The following is a 16329-nucleotide window of genomic DNA, read 5'->3' on the forward strand; positions in this document are numbered from 1 at the left end:
TAGAGTTACTGCCTTCTTAGAGCTTACAGTGTGGACCCTGAGACCAAAATCAGTCAGATAATCACACAAAAATGTATAAGTTTTGTGAAGTTAAAAGGTGCTACGAGAACACAGGGATAGGGACTTGAAGGTTCCCTAGGGGAAGTGTCACTTGAAAGAAAATCTAATGTATGAACAGGTATTAACCAGGCAAGGTGGAAGGCAAGGTAGGAGAAAGCATTCTAGGAAGAGGGAACAGTAGGCAAAGGCCCTGAGGCAGGCAAATTTGAAAAAATGAAAGGAGGAAAGTGTATCTAAAGCACAAATCTCCAGAAGGAAAATGGTACAAAATAAGACTGGCCCAGTAGGTATGGGCCAAGCCACTCAAGCCTCGTAGGCCATTGAAAGAGTTTAATTTTTACCCTATGAGCAATGGAAAGTCATTGAAGGGATTTAATATGGGGGTGTCACAGTCAGATGTGTGTTTAGAAAAGGTTACTCTGACCACTCTGTAGGGAATGGGTATGGGTTGTGGTGAAAAAGCACATGTGGATGCTGGGATTCCACTTAGGAGGCTATATCAATGGTCCAGGAGAAAGACGGTGATAGTTTTAGGTGACCAAAAGCCAAAGATAAGCCACTAGAGGGATATGGGCACTAAAAAAATGATTCAAGCTACACTAATATACACAGTGTTCTAGTCAATGGCCAAACTGTAGTCCGGACTACTAGGTGATTTTATTCAATTTAGAGGATCTCAATTTGATAAACTCAAAGATGTCCAAAGGAAGGCAATTAAGACTATGCCAGGACCAGGAATGGCAATGTGGGCTTGAGGCTGGAAAAGTGAGAGGCTGGAGGAGAAAATTAAACAACCAAAAAGCAATATTCAAAATTTCAAGGGGTATTATGTGGGGAGAAGTTATAGGGAAGCTTATGTCAGCTCAGTATAAGGAATGCTCAGTAATGAAAAACACTGCCTTATGTCGCACTGAGCCTGCTTCCTTGGCAAAGATGTGCAGAGATGACTTTTGAAGAGATGCTGGGTTAAATCGTCTTGATAAACTCTTCAAACTCTCTAGGAGTGTCTGATTCTCTCAAAGTGTGATATTTTTTGGGAAACTTTATTCCTAACATTCCTAATGATATCCTTACCACCACTTTCTACCATTTAATGAAAATACATGTGCCAGTCCCTGCCCCAAACTCTTTACACATATTATCTCATTTAATCCTTACAATGACACTATAAAGTAGGTAGTAAAATATAACCTCTATTTTAGATAAACTAATTGAGGTTTAGAGAAATAAAGGATACAGATCTGGCATTTTAATTCCATTGACTGTGCTTTTAACCAGAATACTATATCACTTCCTAAAACCACTTATTCTAGTACATGCCAATGAGTCACATACTGAGCTCAACAATTTTAACCAATTTCTAAACCTTCAAATATGAAAGTATATGATAACAAGCAATCCCCAAATCTCAGTGGCTTAAAAACAACAAAGGCTTATTTTTTGCTCATGTTAAATGTCCATAACAGATGAGCAGGAGAACTCTGTTTATCATGGTCATTCAGCACCCAGGCTGACAAAACCACCACCATCTTGAATGTTTCTGGTAGGTGTCAGAGGAAAAGAGAACTCTGGAGGGTTTCATACCTGCAATTAAATGTTCCACCCAAGTAACAACATAAGCCATCTTTCTCACAATTCATTGGCTAGAACTAGTTGGGCTAATTGGGTCCACACAAAACCAAGTGGACTTAGAAGTGCAATCCAACAATGTGCTTGGGATTGAAAGAGCTGGGACTATCTGGCAAATTGTGTTAGTAACTACTGCAGACCATAAATATGCAAGGAGACCAGAAATCATGCAAACAACTTTTGCTCAATACATTTCAGAATTTCTTTCAAGAAGAATACTGACTACCTCTTTACATTAGCTTTTTTATTTACCCCAAGTTGAGAGTATTAATATATTAGAAGAGGGGAAATGTACAAAACATGCTGAATGAAAGTCTTCACTATATATGTAAAACATAATGTGAGCCATAATCATGTCTGGGATTCAAGCCCTGGGCATGCAATATTAGTATATTTATTTGCACTTGGGTTAGATACAAGTGTTTAGACAGAAAATATATTTTACTCCCTTACAAGTTACACTGTACCTAATTATGTAAAATAAGCTATCACTGGTGAGCTGAGAGAAGATAATATGAAACAAGTGAAGCCTTACATTAGATTTTGAATATGAAGATGCTAGAGTAAAAACCATTTAAGTGCATTATAGAAATTTTACTCTGCAAATTCTTGACAATGGCAGTCCATCACTGTCAAATTAACTAAGAGTATGATATTCAAATTCCAATTTTATTTATATAAAAATATAAACCTCTTAAAAAGTTTTGCTTTCTGATACATATTTGTAATAATATAAAACAAAGCAAGTTATTTATCTTATTTATTGCTATGACTCAGAGTACTCAATTCAAATTTGAACTACTTTTATCTACTATCTGCGGGTAAATATAATAGTTTTATTCATAAGTACTCCATGATCTTAACCACAAAACTAAAAACCTGCAATGAAAATATGAAGGCATATCAGTGCCATCTACGAAGCGTTTCACTGGAAATGGTTGTTAGAAGATAACAATTTCTTGTTGTAAGTGATTTAAATGCCCAAAGAGAAAGTACATGTGCTGTTAGGGTGCTTGAAACATAATTAAAATGTGTATCATAAATGCTAGTTTAGGAAATAACTGATTTTAAAAGTCAGCAATATTTCCTGATTTCCTGTAAGGTCGTTGCTGTGTTATTTTAGATGGTACTTTTTTTTCTAATTTGAAAGCTACATATTTTAATAGAGAATGGTCCAAAATGTTTTTTAAGGTCCAACTGGAAATATGTTGATGATTTAAAAATGCAAGCAAAGTGCTTTATTATATTATACCACCAGAGTGTTATTGTAGTTTAAAAATATCATTAAATCAACACAAACCCGCACTTATCATTTCCTGCACATTTTTCAAGCTGAGCTGCCTTCTGACTATGAGTAATCTGTTAATCTGCTCTTTGCCTCACAATCCGTCAAAGTGACAGATTCATTCCTTCTCTAATACATAATATCTTCATTTACGGTATGCCCTGCTGTATCTTTCTTTTTGGCTAGCACTGAAATTTAAAATATCACAAGCAAATTTAGAGAATGCCACAAGGGTGGTGTTCTTGTTTGTTTCCCATTTCTTCCATTATTTCAGCAGGAGAAACCAAAACTTTCTGGATTCTTAATGTGACTTGATAGTATTTCCAAAATGAAGGCAATTTCAGGTTTCAATAAAAGTACTGTGAAAGAGGTCGGAAGAGGGCAAATGGTAAAATACAAAGTAATTGCACCCTTCCCCAAGTCAAAACACTGACCAAAATGGAATTTTCTTGCAATACTAGTGGCCAGTGAATAGATTCTCTCTTTCTGCCTCCAAACCCTTGATGTACAGAAAAAAAAAAAAAAAAAAAAAAAAAAAAAAAGAAAAAGCCATTCATCCAGTAGTTTAGGATGAATTGCCCCCCTCAAAGACAGGACTTCATTAGCATAAACATCACTACTTAACTGAAAGCCACACTGTGATTTTATTGAAGCTGAAAGCTTCATTTTTATCATGAGATTAAGCTCAGGCCAGGCCAGATCTCAGGTTTCTTGTTCTTTGTTATTCTGATAATACAAATGGTTCTGCTGTTTAAAAACTGTTCACTATTAATTCAACAGAAGATATTTTACCCTCCCCTCATTTCTTGCTTTAATTCAGTTGCTTATTAGTCTATAAGTTCTGCAAATAAAGAGAATTAAGAACTGAAAAATATGAGAATATGTAAAATTCTAGCTAGTTTCCTTTCATCTTAAGCCATAAAGTTCATTATCTACAAGTCACCATTTAGTTTCACTTGTTACTAATCCAAGCTTTCACATAATAAAACAAAGGACACTATTGCCTCAAAAGTCAAAAGCAAACAAGTCGTTTACCACGAAATATGAGAAACTGCCTTCTAACCAGTCTTGTTTCAGCACATATATAATTTTCTTCCATGCATACACCCAACACCCAACAGCATTTTCTTGTCCTAAGCACCAAAGTGCATCTGCTTTGTCTTTACTGAATGGCAAGGGAGCTAAAGGCTTTTAAAAATCAATGTACAAAAAAAAAAAAAAAAAAAATCAATGTACAAGAAAGAGTCACTAGAACAATAATGTTAGTGTTAATCCAATCAAATGAGCTAAAAGTTGTTTGCCTTTTCTCCTTCAAGAAATTTTAAAATTAGGCTGGACGTTTGACTTGTATGATATTTATTATACCGAGTGGGTTTTTATGAGGTAATGAACAGCAAAATATGAAGCTGTAAACTCTGGTAAATATAATATATTGCTAGAGCGAAAAATTATGTGTTCTAACTTTAATCAATTTCAAAATGTAATGTTTTTCATTAACAAGAGAAACAAAAGAATTACAGGGAAGAAGTAGAACCGACTGCCAACAAAAGCAGAGTTTGTGAGTGGGTTCGGGTTTGGAAAAGGCGGTGATTTCTGTCTGCCAGGCTTGGTCCAGGCTCCCACACCCCGAGGCACCTTTCTTAAAGCATTCACACACAGCCTTGTTGATATGCAGGGTCGTGGACTGCCTGTGCTGGGAGGCTGCAGCTCGCAGGGGGAATGTTAAAGTCATCTCTCCACGGTGCTCTGCACATAGTAGGTGCTTCAAAATACTCACTGAATGTTACTGAAGGTATGAACTGCAACACACTTTCAGTCATTTCGTGTTTAACCAGGGAAGCTATTCTGCGTTAGGTTACAACGTGAATGGTGAGGCAGTGAGTCTACGGATGTGACTGGCTGTGGCCAACTAACCATAATCGTGGTCTTCCATTTCTTAGGTTCACGTCATTATCCTGGACCTCAGCCTGCATTCCTCTCTCCTCCCCCTCAGACAGAATAGAGGTGAATGTTAGACACTAGAAGTAGTACTTCGATTTTTTTTAAAAGGTGCTCATTACTCTGGAAGAGGAAGCTGAGTCCTTTAATTAAAAGCTGAAACTGTAAAACGTTCGAATGGTAAATAACTGCTTTAGTAGTTACCTTCTTTACACTGGACCCTGGGCCAAAGACAATCTGAGTTCATCATATGGATGGATAACAGTGAATGGGGAGGCCTGGGTAATTGCAGGAGCCCCACATTTTGTTAGTTAAAAGTGCTAAGATTCTTCAGGGACCCATCATTTCGGACGTAGAAGCTTTGGGCAGGTGGGAGGAGAAGATGCAATCTGTTGTTCTGAAACTCTTGTGCAAATGGGTTTTGTGAATTTGTAATTCTGGAAAACATAACAATACCTAAAATATTGATGAGTATATCCTCAGCCCTAATGGCAGAAGACTCTCTCATGGAGTACAGCTGGAAAATTAGGAGACGCAGGTTGAAGAGCTAAGCCCCAGTGGCCTGACAGACCTGGTCAGAGAGCAGGCAGGCAACTCAACCGAGAAGCTGCAGAGGGGACTGGCGTGTGCCCAGGCAGGCAGGGCCAGATGAACAAGTGGAGAGAGTGAACACAAAGAAATGGTGGTCCAGTGGGTAGGGGTGGTACCCAGTTCTCTGGGGTGACAAGTACTTAGGGCCTGGGGCAGGGTGATTTAAGCAGGTATGCACTCTTGAGCTAATGGGCTCTGGTAGAATAAAGATCAAACCAGGACTGAAAATGGGCTGGGCAGGCCAAGCGCCAAGAGCAGAGGAGGAAGGAGAAGGGATGGGGCAGGGACTGCCAGCTGTCTGGCCCTGTTGGTAATTGCTGGGTCCTCTGAAACCCCAGGAGAGTGGTGGTCCTAAAGTTGTGTAGGGCGGGGTCCTAGGTTCAGAGTGGTCAGAGGTGAGAAGCAGGATGATTCCCCAGGGATTCCATTTGCTACCAAGGGTGACTTTAGCTCGGGTTTTCACTGGGGCAGGGTTAGAGAGGCTAAAGCCTTGCCTTTGCTGTAGACTGGGGAGGAAAGGGGCCCAGCTGAGTCTCTTTGTACAGGTGTTTTTAAAGTCTGTTGTGAAGTTTAGACCAGTGAACTGAGGACCCTTCCAGAAGCATGAGGGGCAGGGAGTCACTTGAGTCAAGAGGGTACCTGCACCACAGGCTCAGATTCGTCCTCTTTCTCTCTCTGTATACATATATACTTTTTTTTCTTCATTTCCATTTGCCTATCCAGATTCTGTTAATTGGTGAGGGTTAAGTACATATTCGACAGCAGTGCCAACCCAAGCAGATTTCTAGCCATTGGCACCCTCACTGCATGAAATGGGCATGAATAGGCAAATACGGATAAGCAACTTCCAGTAAGAATACAGAGAAAATTCTCAAATTCAATAAAAAAGTCTCTGTTTAAAGTTTTAAAGTGATACATTTACCAGACACTTTATATTGTGCATATCTTCTGAGGGATCATTTAAAACAAATTCATGAAAGAGATTTCATTTATTACAAGTGGGAACAGGGCCAGGTTCCAGACACCCTTAAGGGAGAAAAGTATACAGGTGCTCCTGGGTTCCAGCTAGCAGTTAAGTACGCAACGACGTAGCTAGTGTAGAGAGATGAGGGAAAGTCATTTTTGTGAGGTGAGATTTAATGAATTCAGCACACATTTCTTGAGTGTCTCCTTTGTGCCTGGCACTGTTAGAGGAGCTAGGGATATAGTGAGCAAGAGAGATAAAGGCCCTATGTTCATGCAGTTTACATTCTAGCATATTCTGGAAGGGTGTGTGTGTAGACAATAAGTAACAAGCAACAAGCAACAAGCAAGTAAATATCAGGTAGTGAAATGTATTATGGTAAAAACGAAAAAGATAATGTAATGAGGCTGCCTGGGGCTACTTTAGGTTGGATGCTAAGAAAGGGGCTCTCTGAGGAGATGACATTTAGATGGAGATCTGAAAGACAGGAAGAGGCTGCTATGTCCTTTCTAGGGTAGGGAATGCCAGGCGGAGGGGCCATCTCATGCAAAGCTCTTATGGTGAAACCAAGCCTGGAGTATTTGAGAAAAAGAGGCAGGACGGTGGTATTTGATCCATAGTGAGCAAGGTGCACAGTGGTACGGAACACGGTCTGAGTGGTGGGCATTCAGGATAAGGAGCACGACTTGACCCTAAGAGCAGAGGGAAACCTTCGGGAAGTTTTATATGGGGGGACACTTCAGGCCAGTTTAGGTGTATCAATACCACTCTGGTTGCTGAGTGGAGAATAGGCTGTAGGGGCCAAAGGAGCAGAGAAAGCAGGTGGGAAGCTCTGGTATCTGTTCAGGTGAGGGATGATGGCAACATGGCTAGGACTGTAGCAGTAAAGAGAGAGCACTGGCTGGGCCTGGCACATACTATGGTCGGAGGGTGCACCAGCACAGCTTTCTGAGGCTGGACATGGGGTGGGTTAGAGAGAGAAACCAGGGAATGCTCTTGGTTTCTGACTTGAGTAAAAGGGCGATGATGGTGGCATTTTTGAGATGGAGAAAACTGAAGAAAGAACAGATGTGTAGAGGGAGAGAAAACCAAGTTATGTTTGGCAATGGATTTGAGGTATACATTAGAGATCCAAGTGGATTGGATATCTGTCAAATTGGCAGCTTGGATAGATGAGTCTGGAATTCAGAGGAGGGTCAGGATTGGACATATAATTTTGAGAGTCATTAGAATATAGAAGGTATTGGAAGCTATTATTAAAGAGATTGTATAAATAATACATATTATATTATGTATTAAAGATTAGGGCCATTCTAATGGTTACCAGTGTCTATGGATCTCTGGGTTGGCAGGGAGTGGAACATACATGAAAATCAGATTTAAACTCTGTCCAAACAAGGGCCTTTCACAAAACACAACTTTATCCTGGTAGTGAATAAAGCAATACCATTGTCCTTCCATTTTCAGAAAAGGAAGGGGGGAACTCTTGCAAGGATGTAGGAAAATATTTGAAACTTAACTGGTTAACATTTAGGATGAAGATTTTCATTTCTCCATGGTATGTGGGCATACCTCCCTGCCCCCTCCCTCAGCTCACATGCTGATGGAGCCCCTACCCAAGCCGGGCTGTGCTGAGCATCACAGGGAGGAGACACCATTCCGTCCCCAGGGAACCTGGAGAACAGCCGGACAGGTCCTCAGTCAAGGATCTTAAATCAGACCTGAGGAATCTGAGTATGGAAAGTCACTCCCCTAAAATGAGCAGGTGTGAATTTGTGGGAAGGGGATTATGAAATGAGAGGCACCAATATGGATAGCTTTTCCCCGGTAACAATAGAAATGATGAAAGTAAAAACTGATGCCTTTGGTTTTACAAACAAATCATTAAGATTTAATGCCAAAATATAGGTAGTAGAAAACAACAACACTACATTTAGAGAAACTGTGTGCACAGTTAAGCAGGAAAACCTCTGTTGTGCTTTGGTCTAAGGAGGAATATTTATTAGAAATCTGACTTGTTTTAAAATCATCCAAACTTAATCATTTGAAGAGGAAAACAACATACAAGTTCTGTATTTAATTTTGTTTATACATTTTCTCTCTCTTGTGTTGGTGAGGGAATAAAACCTTAAGCAATAGAGGAGAAGCTCATCTCCTGACAGTTGGAGAGAAAAGATAAATGAAGGCACCGTGATCAGTCCAGAGTAGTGCCTGTAGGTTACAGTGACAGGCCAGCTCGCCTCGGTCAGGCCGGCTGAGCCAGTGTGAACCGAGGTCAGTGATTATTAATCATCTGTCAAAGTCTACAGGGATTTATCGGATAATTATAGTTATAAGTATGTTCATATCACACAAACATGTGGCAAGGCTGCAAAGGATTCAAGCCCTAACACAATCTGCAAGGACATTTAAAAAAATTATGGATAAATGCTAAATCATAAAGCAAACACGTTAGAAAGAAAACCATGCCATTCATGACTGTTTGGTCAGTCTAGAATTATTTTCCATATTGTTTATTTCCATAAACATTTGGAACCTTACAGAGCCTTTGACTACCTTCCCTCCTCCCCCCTTAATTTTCCAATGAGTTGCAAAAATAGCAAGCGTAATCATCATTTGAAACGCAAGACTGGTTATCGACTCCATCCATATGAATAGACAACCAGAATGTAATCACAGCTTACTTTATAAAACCCATTCCTGAGCAAAAATATCTTGAGCTGTTCTGAAGAATCTACATGAACACATACATAGATGTGCCTAAGGGACAGCTCTAAACCCCCCAAACCAATAGAAGGCATTTTAAAATAAATGACTGAAGGATGTGAACAGTATCCATTTTGCTCAGTTTGGCAGCATGTAAGTTTACATGCTAGGAAACATTTCTCAACATGAATGAACTGTGAAATTGTTTCCTCCTCCCAACACTCCTTTAAATTATATTAGATTATGTTAGCCATTTCTGCACATTGTCATACAAGCTGTCAGTGCCCCACGAGGCAGTGTGGGTGAACAATGGAAGCAAGGGCCCCAGCAACTGAGATGCTAAGTGTCCATCAGTATGTTAGGCAAAAATAGTGGGAAATATCACCCCCGCCCCCCATGCCTACCAAAGCAAGGGGAAATGGCTTTGTTGCAAATCTAGACACACAAGGGAATATGATTTGGTGAAGCATGTGTATTTCAATCCCCAGATTGCAAACTTCTCAGGAAATGACTAACATTGTATCCCAGCCTCCATCCAATATCAAGCATTGCCCTATGAGTGCAAGTGAACTCTTTTACTCTAAGGAAACCACTATATGAGTATATGCAGAGTTTTAGCCATTTTTACCCTAGAGATAACTTTTCAAAACACAAATTTGTCTGCTTTGTGGACTGCATACTCTCTTTAACTTTACTCATCAACATATAAAACTAAGAAGGTAATTATGGTGCAGAAATAAAAATCTTTCCAGAATAAAATATAAATAAAAGACTGGGGATATTGGTTATTCTGTTACATTAATAAAGCTTGGGGATATTGGTTATTCTGTTACATTAATAAAGCTCACTAAAAGTTGACTCTCTAAATATGTACATATGTGGGTATGAGTATATATAATTTACAAATCTTAGGTTCTTAGGTCTCTGGAGTAGTTGCAGATATTTCACTGAAGCTAATGTGGCCATTTCACCTCCCAAAGGGCACCATCATGCTCTCCTCTTGGTGGACCTGCACACACATGTCCCCGATCCCCGTCATGTTTGCATTATTTTGATCACAACAACACTTAATTCAGGAAATCTAGAGCCTTCCTGCTTCTCATGTGTTGTTCAGAGCTTCTGCACACCAAACTTTCAACAAGGTTCAGGTGAGATGCTTGTTTATCCAAGGGGGTAGACTTAGAGACTTACCTTTTCATTTATTTTTTCTTCAACAGTCATTATTAGTATCTTTTAACTTCAAAGTTTAATTTTAAAGTTCTGTATTGTAGGGTCTAAAGCATGGGATACTATTTATAAGAAATATAATACAAATCTTAAGAAGAATCATAGCTCTCAATTTTAAATTAAATCACATGTATTACATGATTCAGTTTATCCCATTTTTATATGATGATCTATGCTGACCTCATAATTTTATCATCTTCTTTATTTGTGGTCCAATAATGCCTTTCTGCCAATTCTCTAAGCTACTGGATTTATGAGCCAAGTGCTAAGCCATGTAATCTGTAGATTTTCTGAACAGCCATATAATAATTTTCTAGGAAACTGGTGGATAACCTGCTGGAAAATGGTGTTGGCAGCATTTTATTTTTTGCTTTGAAATCTGGCTTTTAATTTTATTATGTGAAAATGTAGATTAATTTTTCCTAAATGAATGAATATTGAATTGGTTAAATAAAATATGCTGTCTGTTTAGCTGGTGAATTTTCTTATATTCTATCTTTGGGAATCAAATTTGAAAAGAGATATTTAAAATCAAATACTACCACATCTAAACATTAATTAATTAATCCAATAATATGAGGTATGTTTCCTATATAGGGCAGTGTTCCCTTTAATAGTGGAACTGGTTTTCATATGGAAAGTCTATAATGAGTCTCATCAAAGTCACAAAATCATAAATCTGTAAGTGACCTCAGAGAGCTTGTTACTGAAATCGTTTCCTTTACACATGAGGGTGTTCTTATTATTAGGTCTGAACAGGTTGAGAGGCTTGTCTGAGATCATACACTGGGTTAGTAGCAGAAGTAGGATGAAAATTAGGTCCCCATTTTCCTTTTATTGAAACAAAATGCTCCACTTTCTAACATCACTTTCCATCACTTTCATTTACTCAGCTTACAAGTCGTGACTGTTATAATTTGGACCAAAGTTGGATTTCCAATTACCTTGAAAGTTTATTCATATATAGATAAAGAGTTTATTGGTCAAATCTAGATGAGCTGCAAGATTGCAAGAGACATATACGCATATCAAGAGATAACTATTTTGAAGAATGTTTAAACACCTTTTTATATACACTGAAATTACAATCTCAGTTTTCAACTCCTTATCATATTTATTTATGACAGTGACAATTCCCCCTACTAGGTAACATGCAAGAATAACCAGATCAGGTATATAGACCAGGAACACGTAGAAGAGATTACTAATAAAGAACACTTACTCTACCTATGTCATGAATATTCTGGACCCCGTTAAAAGTCCTGTAAACCATGTATGTGGTTTCCTGGTAGCCATGTTAGTTTTACATGGCTTGGTTGGTTGGCTCTTCATTGCTGATTGGACCAGAAGTGGATACTTGGCCCAAGCTAGGCCAATCACATTCTTTCTCCTGGAAAGTAGGAACTGGGATTCAGACATAGACTGTCAGGCTCAGCATGTATTTTGAACTGTAATATGTAAACTCAAGACAGCTATATGTGACTGAGAAGTAAAGAAAGCTGGTGCTTAGAAGAACTGAGCAGATAGGAAGAAGCAAACAGAGATGGAGTGAGGATACTGCCTGCCTGCCTCTCTGCTTTCTAGTTCCTAGTTTCAGATCCCTCTTAAGGCCTGGCTTCCCTTGGCTTCCAGGATACAGCCCTGTATTCTTATTTAACAAATTCCTTCTGCCTGTCTCTCTCAGGTGAGAGAGCTTGATAATGAGATGCATTTAGATAATGGGGTGCATTAGTTATTATAATAACTAATTAGATAATTAGTTATTATCATCTTATAATAACTAAGATCCTGTGGGTGGAGCCCAAGATAGACTGATTTTCAGTAAATTCTTAGTATTTAATAAATAGTAATAAAGTGATATTGACTTATCTGATAAACTAGCTTATTTAGCTATTTTTAGAAAGCCATATAATACTACATATATTTCAAAACTTGAACTCAGATTCACTTATCTCTAATGAGCCTAATATAATAAGGTTCTTCTATACTGTCAAATGACTCATGTGTCAATGACATTTTTGAAATAATAAAATAATTTTGAGATTATGAACTCTGAAATTATGAAAAAAGAGAATGGCCACTTGAACTCATATTAGCTATCTTGATGAATGCACCAGGTGATACAAACAAACTTCATGCCTACAATGTACTAAACTTCAAAGACCTATTAAGATGAAACACCTATGCAAATAGAATAATACTGAATAAATGAACACTTGAAGAGAGCTTGCTGTGTGACAGGAACTGTGCTAAGGAGTTCTCATGTATTATTAGTTCATATGATCCTCCCCAAAATACCATGAGGTAATTATTATGCCTGAATTACTTTGACTTAAATGATTTTCTCAAAGTTCCACAGCTAGTAAAAGGCAGGAGTGCTATTTAAACCTAGTTACACTATGAACCATGACACCATAGTCTGATTAAGAAAAGTAGGCTGAATTAAAACATCTATAGAAAAGAACTTTGGAAGCCCTCTGGAAGTTTGGAAAACAATTTCATGAAACCGAGAAAAATGCACAGTCAATTCCTAAATAATCTTAAAAAAAATTTAGCTTATTAATGATTCTTACCGGGGGTTAGAAGGAGAAGGTGGATTCATTTCTTTCTGATAGTGACGACCCTGGTTGACAGGCTGTAAAAGACAAAACATTTGTGAGGTACTAATCAGCATAATGCTCTTTACACATCCTTTCACATGCACTCTCATTACTGTAATTTTTTCCTGAGAAACAACCTGTAAGAAGGGGCTGGTTTATTTTACAAAAAGTCGAAGGCTGTTTGGGAGATCCAGCAAGTAACAAAGTGGTATATGTAAGAAAACACAGGTTATTTTAATGGCCAGTCACTGGATTAGACAGCATCTATGGTGTAATTAAAGTTCGTGAGTGGAATCCTCCTCCTTGTGGAATTTTTATACTGTTAACAAAGGTTGCTATTTCCAGATACAACAAAACAAAACAAGACATCTCCTGGAACTGATGCTGTATAGCAAGTATCGGCAATAACCTGGAGACCCGGAGATACAGAATATATATATTTATATCTCAATGTTACTAAGTTTACAAGGATAACTTCTATTTTCTTTTTTTCTTTTCATTGCTGTGTGTGGGCCTTCTCTAGTTGCGGCGAGCGGGGGCTACTCTTCGTTGAGGTGTGCTGGCTTCTCATTGCAGTGGCTCCTCTTGTTGTGAAGCACAGGCTCTAGGAGCGCGGGCTTCAGTAGTTGCAGTGTGCAGGCTCCATAGTTGTGGCTCGCGGGCTCTAGAGCGCAGGCTCAGTAGTTGTGGCACACGGGCTTAGTTGCTCCGCGGCATGTGGGATCTTCCTGGGCCAGGGATCGAACCGGTGTCCCCTGCACTGGCAGGCGGATTCTTAACCACTGTGCCACCAGGGAAGTCCTGTATTTTCATTATTGGAATTACACATGTAAATCTTAGGTCAAGGCAGTCATTTTCCCTGAGAGTATAATAAAACCTCAAGGATTAATCAGAGAACTGAAAAAAGTGATGCCAATACCTAACAAAAATATGAAATCTGAATTTCCCCCTCCGTAAGAAATCTTTAAGTTACTGCCTTTTTCAAAACATAGGTAAACAGCTTCATTCCATGCAAGCTTTAAACACCTGCCTCCAATGGAACTTGATGTTTTTCCTTTGTTCTATAAAGGGAGAAAATTTCATTATATCTGATAGAAATTCTCTTTTTGAATATCACCTCAAAGTATTTTTCTTATGTGGTTAACAACCATGTAATTCTAATATGAAAATCATTTTTAACATTTTCATTTTATTACAATTTGGAATTAGGTACACATTTTTGAATTGCATTTAGAGGGCTTCTGTTACTTCCTCACCTCATGGGTTTGGCGTTAAGGTTTTCTCAGCCATAATGTGGACCCATAGTGCTGACCCCAACTGAAGAAAACGGTGTAGCAATGATGCCTGTACATAAAAGGCACATATTCCTTATTTTCCACATATTCCTTATTTTAATGGGTCCTAAAATATTAATGACATGGGTGATGGGAATTCTTTAAACTGTCTTCCTCTATAAATAATCTCTTGGAAGTGTTCCTTTAATTTAAATCAAACACCCTGTCTGATAATCACAGTCACTTAGCCTATCTGTGATGCCCCATGAACTTGAATGTACTCAGATACTTTGGTAATTGAACCAATATCAATGCATCACCATTTCAGTAATAAGAAAAAACAGCTGGGAGGACAGTGGAAGGAAAAACATGTCATAAGACATATTTGATCTCACTGGAGAAATAAGACTTCCAGCAATTTGCAAGTGAAATTTAGTTCTATGATTTAGGCTTTATTATTTCACAGCAAAAAAGGAATTAGTAAGCAAGGGGACTAACAGGTTCTCTAGACAAACTCACAGTGGTGCAGAAATACTCCCGATAATACATTCATTAGTATTCGTCCACAATTTCACCTGTACTCAGGCCTCTAGTGAATGGATCTCTGCCTATTTACTTTCAGAGGCATTTAAATAACTCTCTAAGCATCATAGTCGTGATATTCAGGCAAATTTCCATTTTCTTAATTTTATACTGATAATTGTATTTTATACCTGTCCCTAACCCCCTTATTCCAAATGACTTACTCCAGTCTCTGGAGAACAGAAATGGTTACAGAATCCTATTTGGTTTGTGACTGAGTTCTTACTTAGACTACATAGACTGGCCCTTTCATGTTTGCTCATGTTTATATAAAACAGATCCAATGATACAAGCAGTACAAAAGAACACTAAAATAAAAGATTCACATTCACAGTGATTTTTAAGTGTTAGAAAACAGAAAAATAATCAGTGGAAACTTTTTGAAGTAGTAAGGACTGCTGACATGAATAGACAGAAAGGTAAATGAAAAAATTCAGTTAAAAATAATTGTAGGGTAGTAGAACTCGCTCTGAATATCCAATCCCTTAACTTAATTTTTGCTATTGAAAACTAATTACCAAGTTTTTACCCCCAAATATTTTATTCAATAGCCAATTTAAATTGAATAATAGCAAATCATGGCAGAGCATTCTGACTCATACATGTAACTGCTATAAACTGACTTATAAACCCTAACTGCTAATGACTCTGTTGGGGAAGGATGCAAGTCTTGCTTTGAAGTGGGTACAATACAAAACTGGGTGGTCCCAGTTCACTTTCTCTGTACATGTCTCCTAATTTCATAATCAGACTCAGGGACAGGAAGGGATTATGGCAATGATGCAGCTGAAAGGCTCCTTCAAGATATTTCAGTTCCCATAACTTTGCTGTGATGCTTTCAAAGGGCAGAGCTTTCACTTCAATGATGTCATTTTGCTTTCCCAGGCCCAAATCAGAATAAATGGGAATGTGCCTAATGGCTTCAAAAAGCTCTCTGAACATGGTGGGGTGGAGGTAGGGGGAACAGATGGGCTTCTGAAGCCAGATGTCTCCATCCACGAATGGAATAGATACATTTCTGTACCTGTGCAGCAGTAAACCTATTTCTACTATTCTAGGTAGGTAACATTCCATGAAAGCACAAGTTAAAAAAATAAAATTGATTTTTTGATTTTGGAATTCAGCTGTATTTAGAGAGTTCCATAAGAAGCAGCAAAGGAATAATAACTAACTCCTACAAATAACTATGACAACAATAATAATAGCAGTAACTGATATTTATTGAGCACTTACTCTGTGTTAAAACCTTGATAGGTATTATTTCATTTGATCCTCACAGCAATTCTATGAAATAGATAGGATTAACAACTCCATCTAACAGAGGAGGAAATTCAGACACTGGGTGTTAACCCAAGGTCATGTCAGTCAGAAAATAGTGGGGCCAGAATTTGAACCCAGGCAGTCTGATTCCGCAGTTTACCCTCTAAACCAGTAAGCTGTAGTGCTTAACCCAGCTCAGGGGTTCACCTAAAG

General features: G+C 38.3%; 1 protein-coding gene across 4 annotated transcripts in view; it reads right to left on the reverse strand.

Annotated features, from left to right (window-relative positions):
- Positions 1-16329, reverse strand: part of CFAP20DC (CFAP20 domain containing) — a 282945-nt gene that overhangs the window by 53645 nt on the left and 212971 nt on the right. For all 4 annotated transcript variants that reach the window (XM_036870092.1, XM_036870091.1, XM_036870094.1 and 1 more), the window contains one exon: positions 12974-13035. In XM_036870092.1, the coding sequence (XP_036725987.1) occupies positions 12974-13035 (62 nt within the window). The remainder of the gene's footprint in view (positions 1-12973; positions 13036-16329) is intronic.

The sequence above is a fragment of the Balaenoptera musculus genome, chromosome 11 (assembly GCF_009873245.2).
Source record: "Balaenoptera musculus isolate JJ_BM4_2016_0621 chromosome 11, mBalMus1.pri.v3, whole genome shotgun sequence".
NCBI lineage: Eukaryota > Metazoa > Chordata > Mammalia > Artiodactyla > Balaenopteridae > Balaenoptera > Balaenoptera musculus.